A 24,022-nucleotide genomic window follows, 5' to 3' on the forward strand; every position below is an offset into this window, starting at 1 on the left:
CGATGAACTTGTCGTATCATTTTGCTTTTCTATCATTTCATCATGGTAGTTTCGATCGCGACAATTTGTCCGCGTCGAAGAGGTTTCTGAGTGACAAGGGATGCATTATTAATCGATCGAGCAATTACTAGTATAAACTGGGATGGTCCACTCTCGAGCCGCAAGCGCACCACGTCCATTAACGTCGCGAAATTCTGTCACCGGCTCGTCTCGTTTTTATTTCTCACTTTTCCCGTTTACATCGCTAAGCACGGCCGAGAGTGTTGAAAGAAGAAGACATTAATTACATTAGAACGAAACACGCCCGCTTGCCTAGACACTTGGCCTAGTAAGAATCCTCTAGCGAGTAAACGAGGCGACGTGCCACGGTCCAGGGACGCGGCAATTCTCTTAACCCTTGTGCATTGTGCACCCTGTCACAAAGGGCTGGTGAAAAATTGCCCGTGAAAATAGAAAATCCTTTGCTTTTGGTTCTTAACTTTCTTACGATTTTAATAATTACACTTTCTACCTTTAACTTAGAGTAGAAAACTTGTGCCGCGATAAGTGAAATCGGAGAATATTCGTATATCTTTATATAATTCTCATTAACATTTCTCCTTAAAATTCTTTACGATCGATTTTATGATTCTTCGTTTTCTCCCACTTTCTTATTTCAATTTCCACTATAATTTAAAATGACTTTTCAACACACCTATCAATTGTACAACTTCAATTCTACTGATTATTGTTATTTTCAGGATTAGAAGACTGTTGATTGAGAGGAGAAGAGGAAAATTGCGGATCGGAGAAACTCCAGTGGCTGCAACGGGTGAGTCAATTCAAAACGATTATTTAATCCTTCTTAACACCCGATCGATATTAAATAAACCGGATATTATTAAATTATTTTCCGCCAATTCCTTTAATCCAAGTTTCATCGTTGGATTAAAATCATTCAAACGCGCGAACACAAACGTGAATCACAACACAACGCTGTGACTTGAGATCTTGATCTGAAAACTCGAGGACAAAATTCAGAATTGGCGAATTTCCATCGGAGAATACGAGAATGAAACATTCCCCCCCTTGTTGTGTCGTCCTTTATATCCTTTATACGCTCCATTCGGCTACTTGTTTCGCGCTTGTATTGCCCCTCGAGAAAAGGCTATTACCGAATTGTATCAGAGGGGATTGGGCCACGAATCCTCGATTCCTCCACTTCCCGTTGAACAGGTTAGGTAACGCACGGCGGTCGGAAATGCGAATTCCCTTTACTTCTCCATTGTCCACCGTGGCGCAAAGGGGATGATAGAGGCGGGCAGGGAGGGGGAGAGGCGATGTTTGCTCTTCTGGGAAAGTAAACTCGGGAGCTTTTCATACGCGCGCGACTCGCAGCGCTAACCCAATTTTAACGGTACGACGCCGACGGAGCTTCGTCTACGTTTTCAACGTTGAAAGAGGACCCGGTTATTTGCCTTGCCTCTACAACCGGCCCTCCCCTCCCCCGTCTTTTATGCAAAGTATCGGCAAAGATTGGAAATATCCGTGCGCCGAAAGGGTAGCGGCCATCGATGGTTAAAATAATACGGACGTAACGGTCGAAAGAAGGTTTGAAAATATTTTCTATTAGTCCCGGTATCTGTTTCCGAATATTTTTCTTCGGGACCCGTCGAGCGGAAACCGAGGAGTGTTTACTTTGAATGAAACTTTGAAATCTATCGCGTCGTTTGGATAATCGATCGGATGTGTAATATAAATTTTGTTACAACAATTATAATATTCGAGATGATTAATTAAGCTTGGATTAAGCTCGTATTTTCAATCGCGTTTAATTATGATTCGAAGAAAGTGTCGATAATAACTTGATATATTCTAGAAAATAAAACAAACGCAAATGATGTACAGGAATTAAGTTATTATTCATTAAATTATTATTATAAAACTGTAATGTAATAAATCAAAGCTTGATCGAGAAAAAACTTTCGCGTAAAGTAGAAAAATATTTAAAAAAAACGTAAAAAGTATATATAAATCCCTCGAATACGGATTATATTTAGACGAGAGCGTAGTCCGCGAAATCCAGGATCCCATATTCGAAACACGTGCACGATCTAACGGGTGACATCGTCGTCGACGACGATGAGGGTATCCATCTAGTTTTGTACCACGAACAAAGTTGTCTAGACGAAAAGATCGGGTTTGGGTTTATAGAGTGAAAGGTACACAGGGCTGGTAACGAAGTTTTCAAAGACAACATCGAGTCTGATATCTAACGAGTTCATTCCACTCGGGTTCCATGGCAAAAACTGCAAGTGGAGATCTCTATCTTGCACCCTTTCCGCCCAGGTCACCGCTCTCCCCCCATCGTACCCATTTTCACCCCTCCCCACCGACCGATGCGCAATTCCCTTTCCGTCCATTATTCAACCGTTGCTCGTGGATTTTAATTTTACAAGGTATTATTGAGAAACGGATAATGCGCTTTGATCGTTCGAGTATTTTCTTATCGCGAATAAGATATCTCGTACAATCTGTTCTTCTTTTTTCTTTCTTACGGAGGTGCACGCTCTTACGAAATAAATTTTATAAGATTAAACTTTTATGAGTACTCTTTTCAAGTACAGCTATTATACACGCAAGAAATCAAAAAGAAATTTCTAAACGTGAAAAAATTAAAGTATCCACTCTCGTACAAATTGCTTACCTTTTTTTTTTTTTTTTTAATAAAGTGCAGAGTAAAATTAAAAACGTTATCTACATCACGAGATCACATCGTCATGCAAAACGGAAAACTGAGGTTTAACGTGAAAATCACTGGAATCGCGGATAATATTCTTACCTCCGATTCCGGCGACTGAACGATCAACGACGTTCTCGGTGGTTTTTCCGGAGGCACCTTCTTCAACGTGCCGGTGAAGGATGCGGAGGAGACGGCGGTGGACGGTGCCGAAGCGCCCTCGTGGCCGTCTAACTGGCACTGAAGCCGATGGAACTGCGAAAACGAAGCGCGCGATGCGTCGGTGCGCTCGAATTGCGGCAGACACGGCAATGGCATCTGCGACATGTTCGGTATCTGAATAGAATTCGGGTCGCTGGTATCGTGTTGCAGCCTGGGCGATAGCTTCTCGCAGACAGACGATTGGCAGGATTGATGATTAGAGTTCTGTGAATAGGAAGCGGTCAATAACGTTTGATGATGGCTGTGCGGCGTATTCTGCGCCAGGCAACTCTTATCGGATGATTGTTCTTGGTGGTTGGGCAGCGAGTTCGATTGAATCTGGTGGATCTCGTTCCCGATCCCGTGCGATTGAAAATCGGTCGATCTTTGCAATTTGTCGCACAATTGGTTCTGCGCCTGCAGACTTTGCAGCCTGGCCTGCAAGTCGCTCTGTTGGTGTTGAAACTGGGCCACCTTGTCCAGGATTTGATTTTGACTCTGAAGACATTGCAGCTTCGCTTGCAGATCGCTCTGTTGCCGCTCGAATTGGCTCAGCTTCTCCGAGATTAAATCCAGACTCTGTTGATTCTGCAATTGTTGTTGCTGTTGTTGTTGTTGTTGTTGTTGCGGTGTCAGCGTGTCGGACTTTTCGTTCTGTGCCGCGTCCAATTGACTTTGAAGATTGTCCGTCTGGCTCTTGCTGTGGGTCAACAAGTTGCCAGAGACATTGTGACTCTTACGATGACTGTGAATTATATGATCCACTTGATCGATCGGTTTGCCCAAGCTCGTTTCACCGAAATCCGTCACCACCGTGAGAACGGTCTTGGTGTCCAACTTGGCTTCGCTCAGGGCTGGATACTGATGGCAAATGTTAGGACTGGCCCTTTGAGAGGGGGCCGTGCTGGCGGGGGGTGGTCCCAGATTCGCCACGGATCCGCTAATGGGCTGCTCCTCGAACTCCTTCCTCGATAGTTCCATGTGTTTCGTCAGATCGGCGCTGACGTGACGCAAATGGCGACGTTGCTCCATTATGGTCCTCTGACTGATGTTGGGAATCGGTTGAAAGGCCGACTGGGTCATTCTCCCTTCCTTCCGATCGTCCGCCGCCTGATGGATCTGCCCTCTCGGATCCCTCCTCTCCTCGGACTGATTACGGGAACGCGGGCTGGTAGACATCATTTGATTCTGCATCATGCTCCTCTCGTGCTCCTGCCGTTGGCGTTGCTCGGCCCATATGGTCAACTCCTGCCTCGTCTTCTCGAAATTTTGATTCACGAACGAGGGACTCTTCTGCCCGCCACGATCCGCCGATCCCTCGCGGATCGGCATGAACGGCATAGGAGACCTTCTAACGTCCTCCATTCTTTTCCCTTCGATGGTCATCGGCGACCGCCTGTGTTCGTCGAAGTAATCGGATCGCCTGTTTTCTTGCGGCATCGCCACTCTTTGATTAGGGCTCACGTTGCCCCATTCGGGCTTTCTGTCCGCCCCTATGCTCTTCCTATTCTCTTGTCTCGTATCAAAAGCCATCGGAGATACTCTCAAGCTCGTGTCCAATCGCCTTTGATCAGGCGGATACACTTGATTGGCTTCGACTCGTTTCGGATCCACCATGCTCCCGCCCTTCCTCGCGGGCATCAATATTTCCTGATTCCCGTCACCGGGGAACGTGAAGGTGATCGTGTCGTTCCGCCGCTGGAAACTCGATGTAACGTCCACGGAAATAGATTTCCTGTGTTCAGGCCTGGTCACGTACAGGCCGCAGTCGGCCTCGCACATTTTTTCCCGCCCCGGATCCTCGTTCGTATCCACGTACAACCCGTCCTGACGCGTCCGCGGATTTTGATTAATGGCCGCCAGGTACCTCCTATCCGAGGCATCGGCCACTATCTGCGCGCCCTGAACGATTATCGCCCCGTCGCTCCGGTGAATCTGCTGCTCCTGCGGGGGCGGATTTTGACCGGGATCGTATTTAGGCTTCTGCATCCCGGCCACGTCGACGCTCGCCGATTTTCTGTGCCCGGTGTCGTGCGTGATCTTCGAGTTTCCTCGGGGGGGAACCATGGGTTTCGGCCCACGACTCGGTCGCTCGCCAGTCGCCATCGCGAGACCGTGGCTCACGTTTTGGGCGATCGGTTGGATGATCGGTTGGGTCTGGTATTGTCCCAACTCCTGCGAGAATCTCTGAGGATTGGGCGATTGTTGGCCGAACTGTTGACCCGGGTAAATTCCTGCGTGGGGTGTGTACGGTACCGCGTTCATCATCGTCTGGGGATATTGGCTGTAAGGGTATTGGGGCTGGGTACCGTATTGGGCGTAGCCAGGCGGTTGAGGCACCACCACGCCTGAGAAGTACGGTGGCTGAGGACTGGCGGATTGAGGGGGTATTTGCGACCCGTGTTGAACCGTTACGTACTGACCTTGACCGGTGAACATGGGATTCGCAGCGCCTCCTTGGTACAACGTGGGATCCCTGTACGTCACGTCACGGGTCACGTAACCAGCACGCTCCGCGTATTGCGCTTGTTGAGGATACATCTGCGGTCTCACCTCGAACTGGCTTCGTATCTGCGTGTACTGGGTCTGATCGTAATCGGGCATGAACTGGGGTTGCGCTTGAACCGGAAGGGTTTGAGTGCTAGTTTGAGACACGTTCTGCGTTCTCTCCGGTGCCGTAGACTTTTCTTGGCCGTACTGTTGAGGAGGAAGTTGTCCAGTTGGTGGATGTCTGTCTTCGGGAACACCGACCACGGCTTGCTTCCTTCCAGTCGGGTATTGACCGGTCTGTTGAGTTTGCTGCTGCTGTTGTTGCTGTTGCTCTTGGCTCTGGCCGATCGACTTGTTCTGTTGTGCCTTGTCTTGAGAGAATCTGTCATACTCTATGGTACGATTTTCGAAGCCATTTGACAAATCTTGTTTGGCATTATCGGCAGGCGGCTCGGCCCGACCGTTCTGACACGACGTCTGCTGGTTCTCCATCGTTTGTCCGACCTGGTTCTGCTCCTGGTGGCTATCGTTCACCCCTCCTGAACCAGATTGCGACATGCTGGCGGCCCCCACCGACGGTCTTCCGCCGATGTAGCCGAGAATTCGCCCCAATCCGCACACCGTGACGATTTTATCGTTCAACTTTCTGTTGGAAATCTAGATTCTCGCTTCAACGTAATCGTCGCGTTTTTACGTCTCGTGGATTCCTCCAGGTCCACTCGAGGCATGTAAACGTCGATATTGAATGTCGTTCTACCTCCTTTTCCGTGATCCTTATCGAATTTCTCTCTCTCCTCGCCTTGTTTCTTCTCGATCTCGCGGAAACGAATCTCGCGAGAAGATCAGATTATAAATGTTTCTTTATCCCGATTTTCTTGCAATTTTTTCTTTTTGATACGATTATCAGATTCGTCGAAATTTTTTTAGTCCAAAAATTTGTCTCTGCTTTGATTGAGTGATTTTTTTTTTTTCTTCCTTCTTTGAACGGCTCGAAAAATCAACGAACGAGCTTGTTACGCACGATCTATTTTTTTTTTTTTTATTTTTACATTTTCTTTATTCGGATCGTTCGCGCTCGTTTCTCTCCTGGGGGCTTCGTTAATAAATCGCGGACTCGTTGAATAATATTACGTGAAAATTTGAAACGTTTGTCCAGGCACAAGGTCTTTGAGCACCGCCCTCGCATTTCTCATTTTTTCCAAGAGGGAAGGAAAAAGGGAACGCGCAATTGCGAATGTAATCTATTTTATTGCGCCCCTTTGACGTGATCACCGTTTTTCGTTTCGCAAATCTTCGTCGATTCTATTCTGTCGGCTTTCACTTCATAGTTTTCTTGTCGTCTCGTCGACGAAATTGTATCACGAAGGAAATATATGGTTTTCCTCTTCGCGTCTCCTTGTTCGATAAACAACTGTTACTGATAATTTATATATATCGTTGAATTATTTTCGCGAATATTATTCTAAAAATCTTCTATTCGCGATTCGAAGTTTATAAACACTTAAATTTTTCTCATAATATTGTATCTTCTACGGATAATTGAGATTCAAATATCGATTGGCTGGTTGTAAATTTCTCGAAATGTTAAAAAAATCGATTATCCCATCACTCTCTTTATACATTTATTATCAGTTCCTTGAGTAATTTTGATTTCCATTAGGCAGTTTTTCCTTTAAGCAACTTTCAGTACTCTTCGAGTTGAAAGACGATATTTGATTTTATTGTTCCAGTTTCGTATCAACATTCTTCCTTTATATATATATATATATATATCTAACGAAAGAATCAACTCTTTCTTTTTCGCGGAATCGTAGCAATGATTCATCCAAAAAAAATCTGTAGGATCGATCTGCAAAAGAAAGACACGGAACACGTACTTCTCCATTTCCTGTTTTACATAAATTTCCCTCGCAATATTCGGCGCAAGATTAACATTTCGACGAAAATTTAAAACTAGTTGGAGAGAGAGAGAGAGAGAGAGAGAGTAATCTCTATTATTCAAATTAACACGTTCAACAATAACCATCTATACCTATACCGCGAGTTAATTAAAATAATTGTTAATCCGGAAAATAATCCTCACCGCTCGAACTCTGTTTTTGCATAGAATTAAAAGTTCATTAATAAGTTTTGGAAATAAATGCAAGAAAACATCGAAATCCCTATTAATTGTGGGGGAGGGGGAAGGCTTAAACTTAGTTCTTCGCGTAAATTAAGGGTCTGGTAATAGTTTCTCCACGGCTTTCTGAACCATCGAGCCGTGACTAACGGAGGCGGAACAGCGAAAAACATCGGAAAGGAAGTTCGAATAAACTGTTGGCCGTTAATTCAGAAATTTCACGACCGAGTTCCGAATAGAGGCGGCTCGGCCAAGACGTTTATTTATCCAAGGCTTCGACAGCGGGCCTCAGAAATGCCGGCAATCGCCGCGTTTCAATTTATCTAACCGACAATGACAAGAGCGAACAAAGAGTTCGCTGCTTCGGGGACGATCTATTTCACTCGGCGGAACGCGAATTGTTTTCGTGATTTCCCAAGCGCCTCGTGATCACTTTAGTTTCAGTAGACGCCCTTCTTCGTTCAATCTTTCATTGGCTGAAATTTACCAAGCGGTAAACGGAAAATTTAATATTGAAAATTTCTTCGATCCCTGAACAAACGAATTCTGTATCTATTTCTTTCTTTCTTTCTTTCTTTTTTCTTTTTTGAATCAACAATTTTCTCTCGAAATTATTGGGAATAATTTTTTCGACGAAAAGTCGAGCAGAGAAAATAGGTTAGCAGATGTCGGACGTTATAGGGCAATTAAAGGGGAATTTCTAAAATTTCGTCGCGTTTTTGACCATTCACTGCGTTTTATTGACGATATATCGTTCGAAGAGCGTTGCCTATGGTGAAGAATCTCTGGTAGAAACTTGGATAGAAGGGAAGACGAAGCGTAACGAATTTATCTGTAATAAAAAGTGGTCTATAAATCGGTTTACGAGCAACACAATACCAAATTAACTGGAATATTTATCGAAACGTTTTAACTATCGCTGCTAAATGTTGGTATTAATGTGCTATTAGGGTTTATACCCTGCTTTATATTATATCGAGAATTTCTGGTATTGGTACTAATTATCCCACAACTGATCGAATATTAATGATGAAATTTAATTATATATGAAATAACAAATACTAATACTAACAATCCAATATATCGTCCATCATTGCTTTCGATTATCATTGAATATTCGGGAAATTTTTATTTCAAAAAAATTCGCACAAATCAAACTACGATACTATAATCTTTGTGTCATCTTTAAAATTCAATTTCTTTTTTTCATATTTCATATTTCGAACGAATACAAGTTCAATAATTCGATAATCTCGATTCCCTTATCCGATCGATATTAATTTATTTCGATATTTAAGCAGAAGAGATACACGAATTATTTTCTCAACGAACAGTTGTTCCTTAATTTCGATAATCACAATCATATGCAACACTTCCATAAAGCGGACACGCCAGTTTGCAAGCGACCATCGCCTTTAGATCCATTCGAGGGTTTCACAACTAACACAGTTTACACAAAACCTAGGGATGTGCTTAAAGTGACCATCTCGTTTCGCAAACAAGGGACTCGTAATTCATCATCCCCGGGCTTGCCAACACGCTTTACATCGAGACTAATGACTGGTCTTTATACAGGGGGGTTGAAAGGTTGACGCGTGAATGCCAGTTTGCGGGCTGGACGTCATGTATCATGAAACATGAACCGGTCGAAGTGAAAATACAGTGTAAATTGAACTAATGGTTTCGGATCGCGTTTATTGTCCATCTGTTTAAGAGAAATCGTTTTATGTATAAATAAGTTAGCGTAATATATCGATCATAAATTATATTGCGATTGCACTTTGGATTTGGTGAAATCTGTTCTTTTTTTTTTTTTTTTTCATATTAATTATCAATTATCTCGTGAATTTTATTTTACAGTAAACTTGAAACGTTATTTGTTATTGAGTAACATGATTTGGAATTTTTCATCCTCGCAAATGATCTCAACAATTTCTATCATAATTTTTATTACAAAATGGGATAAGAATTTAACCAATTTATTAAAATTATTTTTAAAATTAAAGAGGGAAAAAGACAGTGAATTATCATAGTGCTTAGTATAGTTAAATAAAATCATTAATGCTGTTTGTATTCGTGCATTGATTGAATCGTTCTAATTACGAGGTATCGCATTTCTCCTCGTTATTTTTCCTCTTTGATCGTGCACACATTGAAGACTGTAAAGAAATACGTAGAAGGATGCGTAGACGCGAAGAGATGCAAACAACTCGAAGATATTTTCTTGAACATGTCTGAAGAAAAATTTCCAGTTACCCGTAGAGAGACAAGTAAATTGCTTTTGTCCTGTGTGGACGTGCATCCTTGTACGGTATACACATTTATGAATTTCAACAAATACATAATCATGTTTACAAATATATACTTTGTTCATTGATTTCAAACAAATTGAATTTCTTTTTTTTTTTTGTTATTATTTTGTGAAAATTTATGAAGTAATATACAGTGTTATGATATGGCGAATTTCATTTTCTCAATGTTTATATCAAATCATAATTCGTCAAATTCGAAAAATTAAAAATAAATGCATTATTTTTTTATACAATTCCTATTGCACAACTATTGTTCGAAAATCAGAATAAACAGAATTTTAAATTAATTTTTACCTATGAATATTTTTATCGAAAATTTAAATCTGAAAATTTGTTCTACCATAACTCGATGTTAATCCAAGATTCATTTTACGCTTGCGTTTGTAATTCAAGGGAACATGATCTACATTTGCTACGATGCTCACTATCAAGATCAAAATAATTTGATCCAAATGTGCCTAGGTATTTCTGAATGAAGCTAAATATACACACAAATATAACCTGCACGTAATTGTATCAGAGGTTATATTATATATATATATACATCATTGCTGTTCGAATATTTACTTTGCATTTAATTGTATCCGCCCGCTTGTGTACTTATATCGTACTATTCCCGTTTAGTAAGCATATTTTGACGAGCTGGCCGTGTACAAATTTGCCATTTCCACGCATGTATATTATACAGCTATTGCATTGTTGAATCGATTGCTAATTAATTAGCGACAGAATTAATTAAAAACCAACGTGTACTCCATGAAAATATTTTTCGAATGGAGTGATGATAATTCCCACGAATTGTTCGATAAAAAGAAGAAAGAAAATATTTATCGATAATGGAAAAACCAAGATCTTGTTCGTGGCGTGGTAAATTGTGGCGAGGGAGATCTTCTATCTCACGGGGATTCATCCATAGGATCGTATTTCGTTCAACTAATTTGCTTTATCGATCCATCGTTAATGGGTCAACTCTGATATTAATCAGATACCGAAATGAAATTTATAATCTAATTTCTCCATTCGATCTCCACCCGGTTTAGAAATTTATTCTTTCTCTCTTCGAGAACTGGTGTACAATTTCATTTCCGCTGTATGTAGCTTTTAACATCTCTGGATAATAAATAATGTTATCAATTATTTTGCATATTTGTTCCTCGACGATTGCGAATTTCTCGATTTGAGGCGAAAGCCGGCTTGTTTCCTTCGCGCTTCGATTCACGCAAGTCAGCTTTTCGAACACCGCGCGCCAAGTCTTCAATCGCATCTACTAGTTTTACGCGCTTCCCTCCTCGTGTCAAGATTGAAGTCCTTTACGTTTCAAAAAGACCGTGTGAAATGTTCTCTCGTGTTCGCTCTTGTTTATACGCCTTTGAAAGAAAGGCAAACGCGCTGTTCAACAATATATATATATATATTCAATATGTAAATTCCCCAAAGAAAATTGACTTGAAAAGTGCATCGATCGTAGGAACAATTCTTAGAAACGAAAATAAATTGTACATCATCCTTTTTCATTGAAATTTCCTTGTTTCCTTCGTCGAAACGTTGCACATCTTCCAAGCTCCGATTCAAATTTTTAATAATAAAAAAAAGAATCCTCGAGAAATCCTTCCCCTTTCTTTTCTCTTCTTTTCTTCCCGTCTCATTTGCATCCAATTCGCGTATCGAATCGAACGAGGAATATCAAACGTGAAAATTGTCGAGAATCGATTCCACGTCTATCCAATATCGTATTAAATAAATCGTGAAATATTAGAAGAAAAGAGGATAAAGACGTATCATTGTCGAGTCGTTCTTTATTCCAATATTTTCTCTCTGTAACACGCACGAAGAAATCCGTATCGAATTATCGAGTTGTCAGTCGCGAGGGGAATTCACCGGAAACTGACGATAACGGCGGATGGACCACGGCCGAATTACACCAATTTCCTCGTCAAAGTAGCGGCCCTGGTTATCGGGAGTGCGATCGACTGTCGCGATGCATCGGGATCAATTGAAATCGGCTTGAAATCCCATTACTCGCCAATACTCGGCAAAACACGATAACCCGGTCACTTGGGCATTTATTTCCAAGGACTTTCCAATTTCCCCGCGATATCGGGGGACAATAAGATATCGCTATTTCTACATTTGGCCGCCAGAAATGTGCACCGCAAGCGGTTTGGGTATTTACGATTTCGTCTGGAAGATGGTTATCCGTGATATCGTGGAGGAAGGGTACGGGGATAGTTTCTTCGATTTTCTTCTGGAGGATAGGAATATGGCATGCAATAATTTTCTTTAATGCGATGAAGAAGATGCGATGAAATCTTTCTGCTTTTTCTTCTACTTTTTTTTTTTTGTATTTATTTGTATTAATATCAATATTTTCAGTTTATTTAATTGTGGATGATTATATACGAATGAAAGGACAACGTAATGCATGGAATTAATGAATATGCTAATGGATATTTATGGAAAGCTACGGCAAATAGTCGATATCTGATATTTAGTGGATCAAGCAAATCTCTATTTATTATGTTCAATTTTGTGTGATATGTGTTTATACATATCAATGGGAATATAAATTTATATATATATAAATTTAACTTCTAATGCAATTTAACAAACATCAAGTTTAGAAATTAGTCCAGAATTATCTTGCCCTGATTTCTTAGCGAGTGAATTTAATTTCGTTAATGTTTACCGAACTATAACTGAGATAAATGGAAGGCAAATACGAGATAACATCTGCAAACGGAATAAACAAGTTTCCTCGCTCCAATCTCCGCGAGCATATTCATTTTCCATTGAAAGTAACCAAGACTAAAGGTAAGACTTTCTTTCCCCCTCCCCCTTTCGTATCGCGCTTTCATCTTCCTACGTCTCGGAAAGAAAGGTAAAGAGAATAAAGAAGAGAAGGGAGGAAATAAAATTCTCCAATATCGGATATCTTTATCACTACACCGGATATCGCGTTTTCTTCTTCACCCCAGAGAGAATATCAATTTATTTATCGCCCTTAGCCACCCTAGTTGCCCAAAAATTTCAACGATAATCCCATCGAAACGATGCATCTCCACGAGCAACAAATTACACGAATCAAAGCCCAACCCAGGCCAAGATTCATTTCAATGTAATTGAATGATCCTCGTTCGACTGGCATCGAATCAAATTTTCCCAATTAACGTATCGAGTTCCGCGGTTGATCCGGCTCGATTAAAATCGGCCAATGGCTCGCTGCCTTTTCGCCAACCTCATACGTCGGGCCTTGATTGGTCAAATTGGCCCGCGGTGGTGGAAACAGAAAGGAGAAAAAAAAAAAAAGAAAGAAGAAGAAGAAAAAATGGGAGAGATAGAAAAGAAGAAGGTAGAGGAACGATAAGAGAGGTATCTGATTTGAAATCCACCTCAGAGCCAAAAAACGCGGCCGACTCTCTCTTGTGCAGGCCAACCCTCTTTCCAGGATAGGGTATAATATCCGTGCATCATCTCACGCGAACGTCTGCAAGCCTGGTGGGGTGCAAGAGGTCTACTCTTGGAATGAAAATTCCTTAGGGTTCTCTATGGACTGCGATGCGCATAATAATGATGCCTAAGTTAATCCCTCGTCATGAAAATTCCTTAATATCGCTGTTAATGTTCATTTGTTGATCACGTTCGATACGTATATCTCTGCTATCGATATAGAGTAGAGAATAAGAAATTTTTTAGAGAATAATAGGTCGAGTTGAATTAACTACAAAAATTGAGAATTGCGATAAAGAGAAAGTTATATAATAATTTACTTTATGCCAATTAGATGAATCTAAAGCAAAGGAAATTCTTAGAGAACGATACATCGATTTGGATTAATTACAAAAATTAAGATAAGGAGAAATTTATATAATAATTTACTTTATGCCAATTAGATGAATCTAGCAAAGGAAATTCAAAGGAAATTCAAAGGAAAGCAAAGGAAATTCTTAGAGGATATGTCGATTTGGATTAATTAAAAAAATTAAGATAAGGAGAAATTTATATAATAATTTACTTTATGCCAATTAGATGAATCTAAAGCAAAGGAAATTCTTAGAGAACGATACATCGATTTGGATTAATTACAAAAATTAAGATAAGGAGAAATTTATATAATAATTTACTTTATGCCAATTAGATGAATCTAAAGCAAAGGAAATTCTTAGAGTCGATTTGGATTAATTAAAAAAATTCAAGTGGCGATAAAGAGAAATTTATATAATAATTTATTTTATGCCAATTAAATGAATCTAAAGCAAAGGAAATTCTTAGAGGACATGTCGATTTGGATTAATTAAAAAAATTAAGATAAAAAGAAATTTATATAATAATTTATTTTATGCCAATTAGATAAATGTAAAACAAAGGGAATATATTTGTTTTGTTATTTCGTTTCAAGGAATCCGGGATATTTTTATTACACGCCTGTATAATCTGCTTGAAGGATGAAATTTCGATCTGTTCGACGAGCGTTTTGAAAACTCGACGCGATGAGTTGATGAAAAAACTCGGGGTACGGATTTGTTGGGGGCGAAAAAAATGGAGTGATGAATGATTTCAATATGTAGATCGGTGTGCTTTTATTCGTATAACTCGAATTCGAAAGGGACGTAGAAGAATATCGATGACTAAATACTTCATATCTAATCCGAATCTGATCGAGTCGATATCTTTTGACCTAATTTTAAAATTTCTCTCGAAAGTGAAGAAAAATATTCCACGGCGAATAAAATTATCACATAGACGAAAGTATGTTCGAGGCTGATTCGTGAAAATTTCGATTGGAAAAGAAAAAAAAAAATGTAGAGAATTTAATTTTTTTGATTATTTTTAACTTCTGACTTGCACGAAAAAAATAAGAATGGATTTAAAATTATAGACCTTCCTATGAATACAAAGCTCCACAAGATATCACAATTATAGTGCACAAGCAGGGGCGAAATTTCTCCCAAACACGGAAAATGATTCTTAATCGCGTCAAGTTCCTTATATAAATTAAGAATAACCATCGGTTTCATCGCCTCTTTTTAGTCTTTTCTTCGCGAAAGTTTGCATTTTTATACCTCTTCCAAGTAGTCGTAGTCCACGTTAGGATCGTCTGATTTCCATATTTATCGCACGGTTCGAAAGTTTCCCCCTCCTTGAGACTCGAAAACTCTCGCCACCCTCTCGAGGTATCGATGCGGAAATTTTCGTTTTATCCTCCACGGAGAAGAAAATGAAACTTTGCCGTACGTCTTGCTTCTTTCCCACCACGAGAATCGTGGCCGACAAACTGAAACGAATGAAACGTCAACACCGAATCGACTTTCGCCCCTGTATTTATTCATTTTCCCACGGAATTTGTTAACGATGAATCGTGCGACGAAAGGAAGAAAAAAAATGAAGCACGTTTGAATTTCGTTGGACGTTGTTTCGTTGTTTCGATTTCGCGGGAACCGTTTCGACGCGGTTTTCGACTGTAATTCACGACACAATTAAGGGAAGTTGGCGGAGAAGGGCGGTTTCTGTAATTCTGCTCTCGGATAGTTCTCGCCAAACTTTGCTCCCCGATGTTTTAAATAACCGATGGGAGAATATTTAGAGCGCCGAGCTTTTAATGGCAATTAAAAGCTCGAAGAAGAATGGAAACTCGTTTTCCTACTTGGAGCGTTATAGTAATCTTATTCTACATAACTGTATTTGTAAATTTTTCCGCAAATATTACCTTCCTTCTTCATCTCTACGTTTTGATTATCTCTCTCCGATAGCTTAGCTGTATCGTTAATAAATAATGTTACAAATAAAATTGTTTCACGCGTCGTTTGAAGAAGACGTTCAAATTTCTAGAAATTTTCGACATTTACGGAAATATTAATATTTCTTCTAGCTTGATGTTTCTTGAAATTTCGTGCAACGATAGATAAATTATATGTTATATTTTCGAATAAAATTGTTTCGAAACGGTGACGGAGAAGAAAATGTAGGAAGAAATGTGACGAAATAACAGGATCGCGCAACTTGAAAGAATCACCATCGTGACGCTAAGGACCCTCCGGAGGACCGTAATAAATGAAGCTAGTGGCCGGAGACTCTAAAATCTTCTTGGTTCGTGAAAAATGCTCGCTGGGGTGGAGAGAAAGAAATAGAGAATTTATAGAAAATTACATCATGCGCGGGGAAAAAAGGTAAAGTGGATAAAGAAGAAAATAAATGTACACGAGTCTGTCGTAGCCGTAAGAAGATATAAAACAACCCAAGATTAATTCTTAATACCGATCTTTCGCGAAACACTCAGCTCAAGGAAGAATAATTAACTTTTCATATTTTCGTTCGAACGTAGAAAATTTTTATCAACGGCGGAGTATCAAGCGGAAAAGTTCAAAGGCACGCGAAGCCAGGATCGATACGTTTCATGCATCAGTGTATTATTGACATTTTGTTCATATATTTCTTTCGTATAAACGGAACAATGATTTATGCATGTTCGTGCGATAAAATTCTGACGCTGGATTAATTCTCTCGAACGCACGTGGAAATATATCGCTTTGAAGTATAAACAGGCATACGTAGAGAACAAGTGTATTTAAATAATAAATTTTCGTAAGCAAAATAAAATTGGATAAAATTCCTTCTGTCGACGAATCATCTTTCCAATTAATAAGGATTCGAAACGAATTTGCGCGAGCCATTATTAACTGTATAATCTGTCCAAAGGGTAATAATAAAGGGAAATAAATAAACCCTCGCATAGTTTCTACATTTTATCGTCACAATGCAAAGGAGGAACCTTTTGTTCGGGATTAAAGTGGTATAATTTCAAAGGAGATCGAGGCGAGCGAATCGAAGGGAGACTGAGACTCTGGATGCACAATGGTAAATGGAAGATGGAAAAGTTTACACGAGGGGCTTTCGTGCGTTGCTTTTTATCGTCATTAATCAGTCGTTTCGTTACCGCCAACTTACTTTCATGTTCACGATCGTTACAGACACTGGGTCCACGATACTCGACCCACTTTTCCTTTTCCTTTTCCTTTTTTCCTCCTCCTCCCCCCCCTCCCCTGCCCTTCTTTCTTCCTTTCTGTCGCAACAATTTGCTCGCCATCGAAGACGCTCGTGGTGGAAAAAACGCGGAGGATTAAACTTAAAAAACGTCGGACAAAAGGATGGAAATGAGGTCAACGCGCTAACGAAAGAGAAAAACGAAAAATCTATGGAAATCTCGTGAAACGTTTGCCTAAACTGATTCGGTTTTTCAATGAATAAAACAATTTTTTCCCCTTTCTCTCTGCTCTGCGTATGCTATACGTACGATTAAACGCCTCCCTCGAAGAATTATGATTTCATCAAGGAAATGTTGCGAGAAGAAAATTTTTCATCAGGCTGATATAAAAGGATTGTTCCTGAATTGAAAAGATTCGCGTATTTCATTGTCTCTAAGAATTAATGCTAAGGGAAGAATTAAAGAGTTTGCAAAGCGAAACGAAAGGGGTGAAACTGGATCTTGCAATTATACCTAATAACACTTTGTAACAGTTGCTAATTTTTTGATCCATTTCCGAAGAAAAATTTTGTAATATCATAAATCCAAGTATACCAAGAAATCAGGAGTTTTTCTATCTAGAATACTAAATCGTTTCATTCCCTTCTTTCAAAAATTATATCAAAACGATCATCCCTCTTTTAACGCGAAACGTTTCACTTCTTTTTTTCAATTTCCCTGCAAACGAATACGAGAAGAATTCACTTCGAGTAGAATCACATAGTGCATAAATTGCAGCGATGTTCTCCTCGTCCTCGTCCTCGAGCAATCAATTTCCACGTGCACGTTTATTAATATTACTTGTCCCTTTCACGACTCCCTGAAATTCTGAAACTGTATCTGCATTCTCTCTCTTGCTTGCCGTGGACACAGGAGAAAGCCGGGCTCTCGCATAATTCAACGAGACTGAACCCCCGTCGTCGTTTCGCGAACCGGCCGCCAGAGAATTTCATCCAAAGCGGCTTTTATTATCCTGTGACCCGTTGCGTCAAAGCGGCTAGCGATTTAACAATTTCCCGGGATTTAATCTCCGCCGGTATCGGGCCAGCGTGTAACAAGGCAAACTGCTCCGCTCTTCGTCGATAAAAATCCCTCCCCTCCTCCTTCGAACCATTTCTTCCAACGCCAAGATTCCAACCCCGTTTCCGCGATGAGAATCGGTTGGAGTCTGGCCCTGGACGTAAAAAAGAGGAATCGACGTTAGAAATCGATACGATCTCGAACGATCTTGGACAAACGTCGATAATAGGCGGCAATTTAAGCGTCTTCTCTTCGACAGATTTGAATATAGTCTATGATGTTTCGAGCAAGCATCGAAAAGATGCATTTTTCTTTTTTGTTATAGTTATAGTTATAAGATAGTTGCATATGATGAATATAGAATATTGCAAGTTTGTAAGTAATTCTTGCGAAAGGAGAAATTTGGTCAACGTAGTATGAATCAATTATAGAGAAGCAAGTCTGGCAGATAAGTGGAATAATCGATGAAGAAGTCGAGCGTGATTTGACAAGTATAGAGAGATAGCTAATATACTAATATACTATGTAATATTTTCGAATAATTTAAAGGGGCAAACTTCGTGGCGATGAATTCGGGATCGAATATAAAGTAGATAAAATTTTTTGGCGTCGTAAATAAATTCGACGCGTCACCGCAATCTGTAATATTTCAACGCTCTTCCATCTTTCTTTCTCGCATCCCGATTTTTCGCAACGTTCGACAAAAATTCATTTTAAAATTTTAATCTCCTCGTTGTAACGAAGAAAACTTCTCTTGCGTAATTTCATTGCGATTTATGCAAAGAAATAGGTCATACGTTTGAAGAATTTAAATTAAAAAACGTAAGAATCTCGTATATACCCAGTTATCTTCGCCTCAATATCACGATTTTCTTGTTCTCTGCGTCTTGGAGAAAGTTGAACTGAAATTCCAAAGTGCTTTATCCTTGCAAGTGTGCCACGATCACGTAAGAATTTCCTTTGCCTTCCTCGTCTCGTATCGTATACTCCACATACGTTTCTCCGTGGAGAATCCATTCTCTGTTCTTTTAGAATACGTATAATTGCCGTTTCACTCGGATTCTTGGTCGTTCTTTTTCTCCAACTGTCTAAATTACGTAAGTCGGAATACGAAATACGAAAAATTTGTCAAAGGAACACGTTTTTCTCTCTTCCATTTTGTAATAGCCATTTTGAAGTGTTCCTTTTTTGCTATTAATTCATTTGCTGCCAACTCGAAGAAAGATATTCCACGGATTCCTAATTAGCGTATAGAAACATGTAATTCTATAAGCCGAATTTATCATGGAAATTATCTGGTTTTCAAAATGGCTCATCGACGAAACAGTCTCTACACGCGTATTCATCCAAAATGAAACACGATTTCGTATACCAATACCAAGGAGAAAGTAGAATGTAAACAATGGAAACATACGTTCCTACAGCAGTCACATTGATTTATTAACGTTTTGTTGTTATTATATCGACACTCGTATAATTTTCGCCGTTTACGACACACCAGCTGCACTGAATTCGTATCACACATTTTATCGTGACGTGTTTCAATTTTTACGATCGAAAATGGACGGAGCTGTTGAACTGGAAATTTTCCAAGAAACGGATATAATACATATATATATATTTTACTTTTTATCCGCATAAACATTCGGGGCACGTCCTGATACTCGAACGAAAGGGATTATCTTTCATGCGTGCCCTCGTGAAAAAACGTTTTTCATCCCCGGATCTAGCGCTAGAAATTTTCGCTTTCGAGTGATACACTCGAAATATCCGAAACGAAATCGATAGAGTCGTCCTCGTGCGCGCGAATTCGTTAATTTTGCAGCAGGATAGTTGCGCAACAACTCGTCGAATGAGAACCAGCCTCTGTTTTTATTTATTTAACGTTTATTTTCACCAGCCGGTCACGAATTCGGCCAACCCACCTGGCCCATTGTCGACCGTTCCTTTCCCGTTTGCCTTCGATCCGAATAAAATGGCAACAAATTAACTGAAACGAATCGGCATACGACATGGCCAATTTCCATGTTGCTTGTTGCTTTTCAATCTAACGGTTTACGCTCGCCCCGGCGTCGATTCCTGTTCAAATATCATCCCTTCCCTCCCTCAGTTAGAAATTGTAGTATTTGAATATGCAGATTTGCCCCTCCCTATTTTCAAAATTAATTCCAAACCAGAGAGGGGAAAGCTTGTCTTTGTTTTTGCACGGTTTGATTCGGTCACATTGGAAGTATAATAATTTCGTTGCTGAATTATCGTGATTAATTTTTATAAAATGCTTCTTCTTTGACGTGAAGAAGAAACGTGATGGAGAACGTAAACAGAACTCGTGAAAATAATTATACATATATATATATATATATTGTATTTGAATTCACGAAATGATTTTTGATTCTATTCTTCGAAGAAAAGGGTGAAATGGAAAGATAGATAGACTCATAAAATGAAACTGATGAACAAGTAAGATTTTTGTTATAGAATATGCGTGTTTGAGTTTAGGAGATTTTTATTCTATTTTTTTTTCCTTTTCTCTCTCTTCCTCTTTATTTGTAATTAAAAAAAGAATAAAGATAGAAGTGGTAGAAGGTAGAATGTTGAGACTGAGGGATCTAGTTTGTACTCGAGTTTATGAGGCACTTCTGACTTTTTTCTTTTTCCTTCTGAATTTTTTCCTCGAGTAGAACGAAACGTGAAGGTCAAAAATGATAGAAGGTAGAAACTCTGAAAATAATTATTAATTCACAATTTATAAGATGCTTCTCCGTTAACTTTTCCTTTTACTTTTTTTTTTTTAATTTCCTTTTAATTTTCGAAATTTTAAAAAAACAGGAACAGGAAGATAGAACATTATTATGTCTATGTAAGCTGATTTGCGACTGAATTTAATCTAAATACATTCTGAGTAGATTTAACATTTCGTTTCGAGCGTGCTAATTTATCTCGATTCTTCCTCTATGACTCGTTCTTCGGTTATAAGCCTCTCGATAGCGATTTTTAATTAACGCCGAATAAGTTGTAATGAGTCGAGATAGAAATAGAAATAATTATTTTAACACAGCTTCCATCATCGATTCTTATCAGTACTATTTCAATTAATTTTCTTTTATTTTTCTCGATATGTATTAAAAAAGTTGAACAATTTTGACAAATTAAATTATATACGATCCAAATTTTATAAAAATTGTAATTTATAATTTCTTAATTTCAATTTTTCAAATTAATCCTATTTTGTCGCTCGATACTTGTGAACGAGACTTTATACACTGTGTAAAATTTAATTTCTTCTATGCAATTTGGAATTAAAAAAAAAATAATAAACGAACTACCGTATCGACAAATCGACCGATGAAACGAGAAGGCGACTAAATTTGATGAGAATATTTTCGAAATAAAATAATTTTTCTCCCGATTAAAAAACACCGCGAAAAATATCCGACTAAATCGTCATTTACAACCGCGCGTGAATCCATTGGAACACGTAAATCCCTGTTTTTCACGAATTACTCAAACTCTGATTCACTTCTGCTCGAATGCTGTTGCAGAGGAGCGTATTACTCGGCCATCAAGCGCATTTACATTTGTTACGAACGATGATCGCAACATCGGTATGCATCCAAGAGATTTCTTACGCGAGGGATGCTCGTTTTAAATAAAAGAATCTCTCCGCTGGGGCTGGTGTATAATTCAGAACGTTTCGCAAAATGCAATTCAAACCGAAGGTGGAGTGATGCAAAAAAAAAAAAAATGAATTGGAAGCATGGAATGAAATTTTTCTTTTCCACGCGAGCTTTCCTGCTTTCTTCCTTTCTTTCTTTTTTTTTTTTTTAATCAAACTCGAAAATTTATCGATCCCGAGAAACGTAATTTACATTTCTCTCGATATTTCAATTTTTTGAATTACATTGAATTCTAATTCATGATTTGGTAATTTTATTTAAATTATTTTAACGATACGTTGGAAATACCTAGAGAACGTTTGAAATATATTATTTATCCGATAATCTGTAATACATATCGATTTAACCATTTTAATATTTTTTACTTCTTATTGAGGGAGAAATTATTTATGGGTCGTGCATTGGTTGCGAATCAAAATTTACAACGCGTGTATTAGTATTAAGTTGGCACGTGTTTCACGGAAACAAGGAATGTCCTAGTGGAAACTGAAATTTATTGTTCCCAGTTCAGAAACGTTTCGCTTCTCCGCTCCCTCCAATAACTAGCGAACGTGTGATGACGTGGAAGTTCGATGGTTAGTGGTAAAAATTAGTTTTTAATTGTTCTTTGATGCGTTCGACAGAAAATCCAGTTGGAAGGCAAGAATTTCGTCTACCATTAATCACGAGATAGGTATGTTGCATTTTCATTTGCTGGAAATTGCGGTATCGACAAGCGAATAAAAATAATCGAAGGTTTCTTTCCACGATGAACTTTAAAGTCTAACGTCTTTAGTTACGAAATAATAGAATTTCTTTGTGATTTGACAATTACATTGAAATTTGAAAATGTAAAAAGGGAGGAAAACGTTTCGTTTCGAAACGAGTCGTTTCTGATTGGAAAGAAATTACGGAGAAGATATCGAGTTTCTATGAAAGTGTCGAGCGTTATTTACAATCCTTTTCGAAGCTTTTTAGGATAACAAGTTTAATCCGCTCGCAGATGTGTGGAAGATGGTCCGTGAATAAGAATTTCGAGAGAGAAATTTCGAAGGACGAAAACACGCGAACGTTGGAGACAAATGGATCGATCAATCGAGAAGAAAAACGTTGTGCCCAACCACGAACTCTATTAAATTTATGAAGCGCTTCCAATGTTGCCTTTGAAAATATTTTGTTACGATCTTCTCCTTTCAGAAACTTTTGGAAATGAATCGTTATCAATCGTGATGAATCGTTCAAAGTCGTGTCGCGTCCGAGATGAAATATCTCTATCGATTTTAATTCCATTCGATAATATAAAAAGACGAGAATAATCATTCGCTTAATAAATAAATATCGAGACACTTCGATAAAAACAACTTTCTTCAATTATCGAATATCTCTCAACCTTTGACATTAAGGGAAGAGAATGAAAATAGGATCGATTTTCGATCATCGAAATTTCACTCCGTTTAAAAAAAAAACCAAACTCAATCAAGAATTCTCTATCTCTCTCTTTCGTTCAACGAATTACGCGATTACTCGCCTTCACAAGCTGACATTTCCATCCAACGAAAAGCGTTCCTTTTCCAAAAAAAAAAAGAGAAAAGAAAGAAAAGAAAAAATCGTGTTGATAAAAACCTGTATCCCCACTGATCGTAAAAGATCCACAGGATCCATAGTGATAATTTTCCAGGAGAGACGATCATTAATCGTGTCGGCGCACGTGCGACCATGCACGAGCTAACAAATGCCTCGAAACCACGTATTCCTCGCGCCAAAAATAATTTTCCGCGTGTACGAGCTCGCGCGTGTGCATGTGCGTGTACATACGCGCGTCTACGTACGCAAGAAATTGCGCTTTGTGCTTGCAGAGCGTGGCGACAGAGCTCAGAGATGTAACATACAATTTGCCAAAGCGCGCCACGGCAAATGGCTTTGGGCGACTTTCATCCTTTCGCGGAAAAAGGGCTCCACGAAAGAGGAGGAGGAGGAGGAGGAAAGGAAGGTCGTCGGGCAAGGGAAAACGTTTCGGGTGACGAGCTCGTAAACGGATCGACCTTTAAACCTGCCGCGATTTTTCGATACGAAAATATGAAAGCTATTTCCGTGCCCGTGAGCCGAAATGCGATCTGAATATATCGCGCACGAGATAGAAGGCGTCGAATATTTCTTGGCCATTGTACGGCTAGTGGAGGGGTTGATTCCGCAGGGGTGGAAAGATCGTGTCCTGTTAACCGCGTGAAAGGAATCGGATTAAATTGGTTGGATTCGGTTGGTGGATCGTAGATGGCGCTGTTCGGGATGGCAATTAATTTCTTGTTAAGAGTTTGGAATGTTATACGCGATGGATTCGTGAAATGGATTTCGATCTGGTCGAACAATGTTACGGTGTCCCGTTTGGGTCACGATGAAGAAGTATTGCATTGTATTTCGTTGTTATACATTTTCATTGTTATCATCAGCGCGTTTTAATCATCAATTGTATTATGTTATCATTGGACT

General features: G+C 39.3%; 1 protein-coding gene and 1 long non-coding RNA gene across 5 annotated transcripts in view; one reads left to right on the forward strand and one right to left on the reverse strand.

Moving 5' to 3' along the window:
- LOC100867094 (uncharacterized) overlaps positions 1 to 6,047 on the reverse strand; it is a 405,878-nt gene extending 399,831 nt beyond the window's left edge. For both annotated transcript variants that reach the window (XM_012487799.3, XM_086903945.1), the window contains exon 1: positions 2,822 to 6,047. In XM_012487799.3, coding sequence (XP_012343253.2) covers positions 2,822 to 5,968 — 3,147 coding nt within the window. In that variant the 5' untranslated portion in view covers positions 5,969 to 6,047. The remainder of the gene's footprint in view (positions 1 to 2,821) is intronic.
- The window catches only part of LOC100864671 (uncharacterized), a 339,885-nt gene that overhangs the window by 119,579 nt on the left and 196,284 nt on the right, over positions 1 to 24,022 (forward strand). For all 3 annotated transcript variants that reach the window (XR_015290876.1, XR_015290875.1, XR_015290877.1), the window contains exon 4: positions 741 to 811. This is a non-coding gene — a long non-coding RNA (uncharacterized LOC100864671). The remainder of the gene's footprint in view (positions 1 to 740; positions 812 to 24,022) is intronic.

This window comes from Apis florea, unplaced genomic scaffold (assembly GCF_048593485.1).
Source record: "Apis florea isolate Af1SG1 unplaced genomic scaffold, ASM4859348v1 contig_2293_pilon, whole genome shotgun sequence".
Taxonomy (NCBI): Eukaryota; Metazoa; Arthropoda; class Insecta; order Hymenoptera; family Apidae; genus Apis; species Apis florea.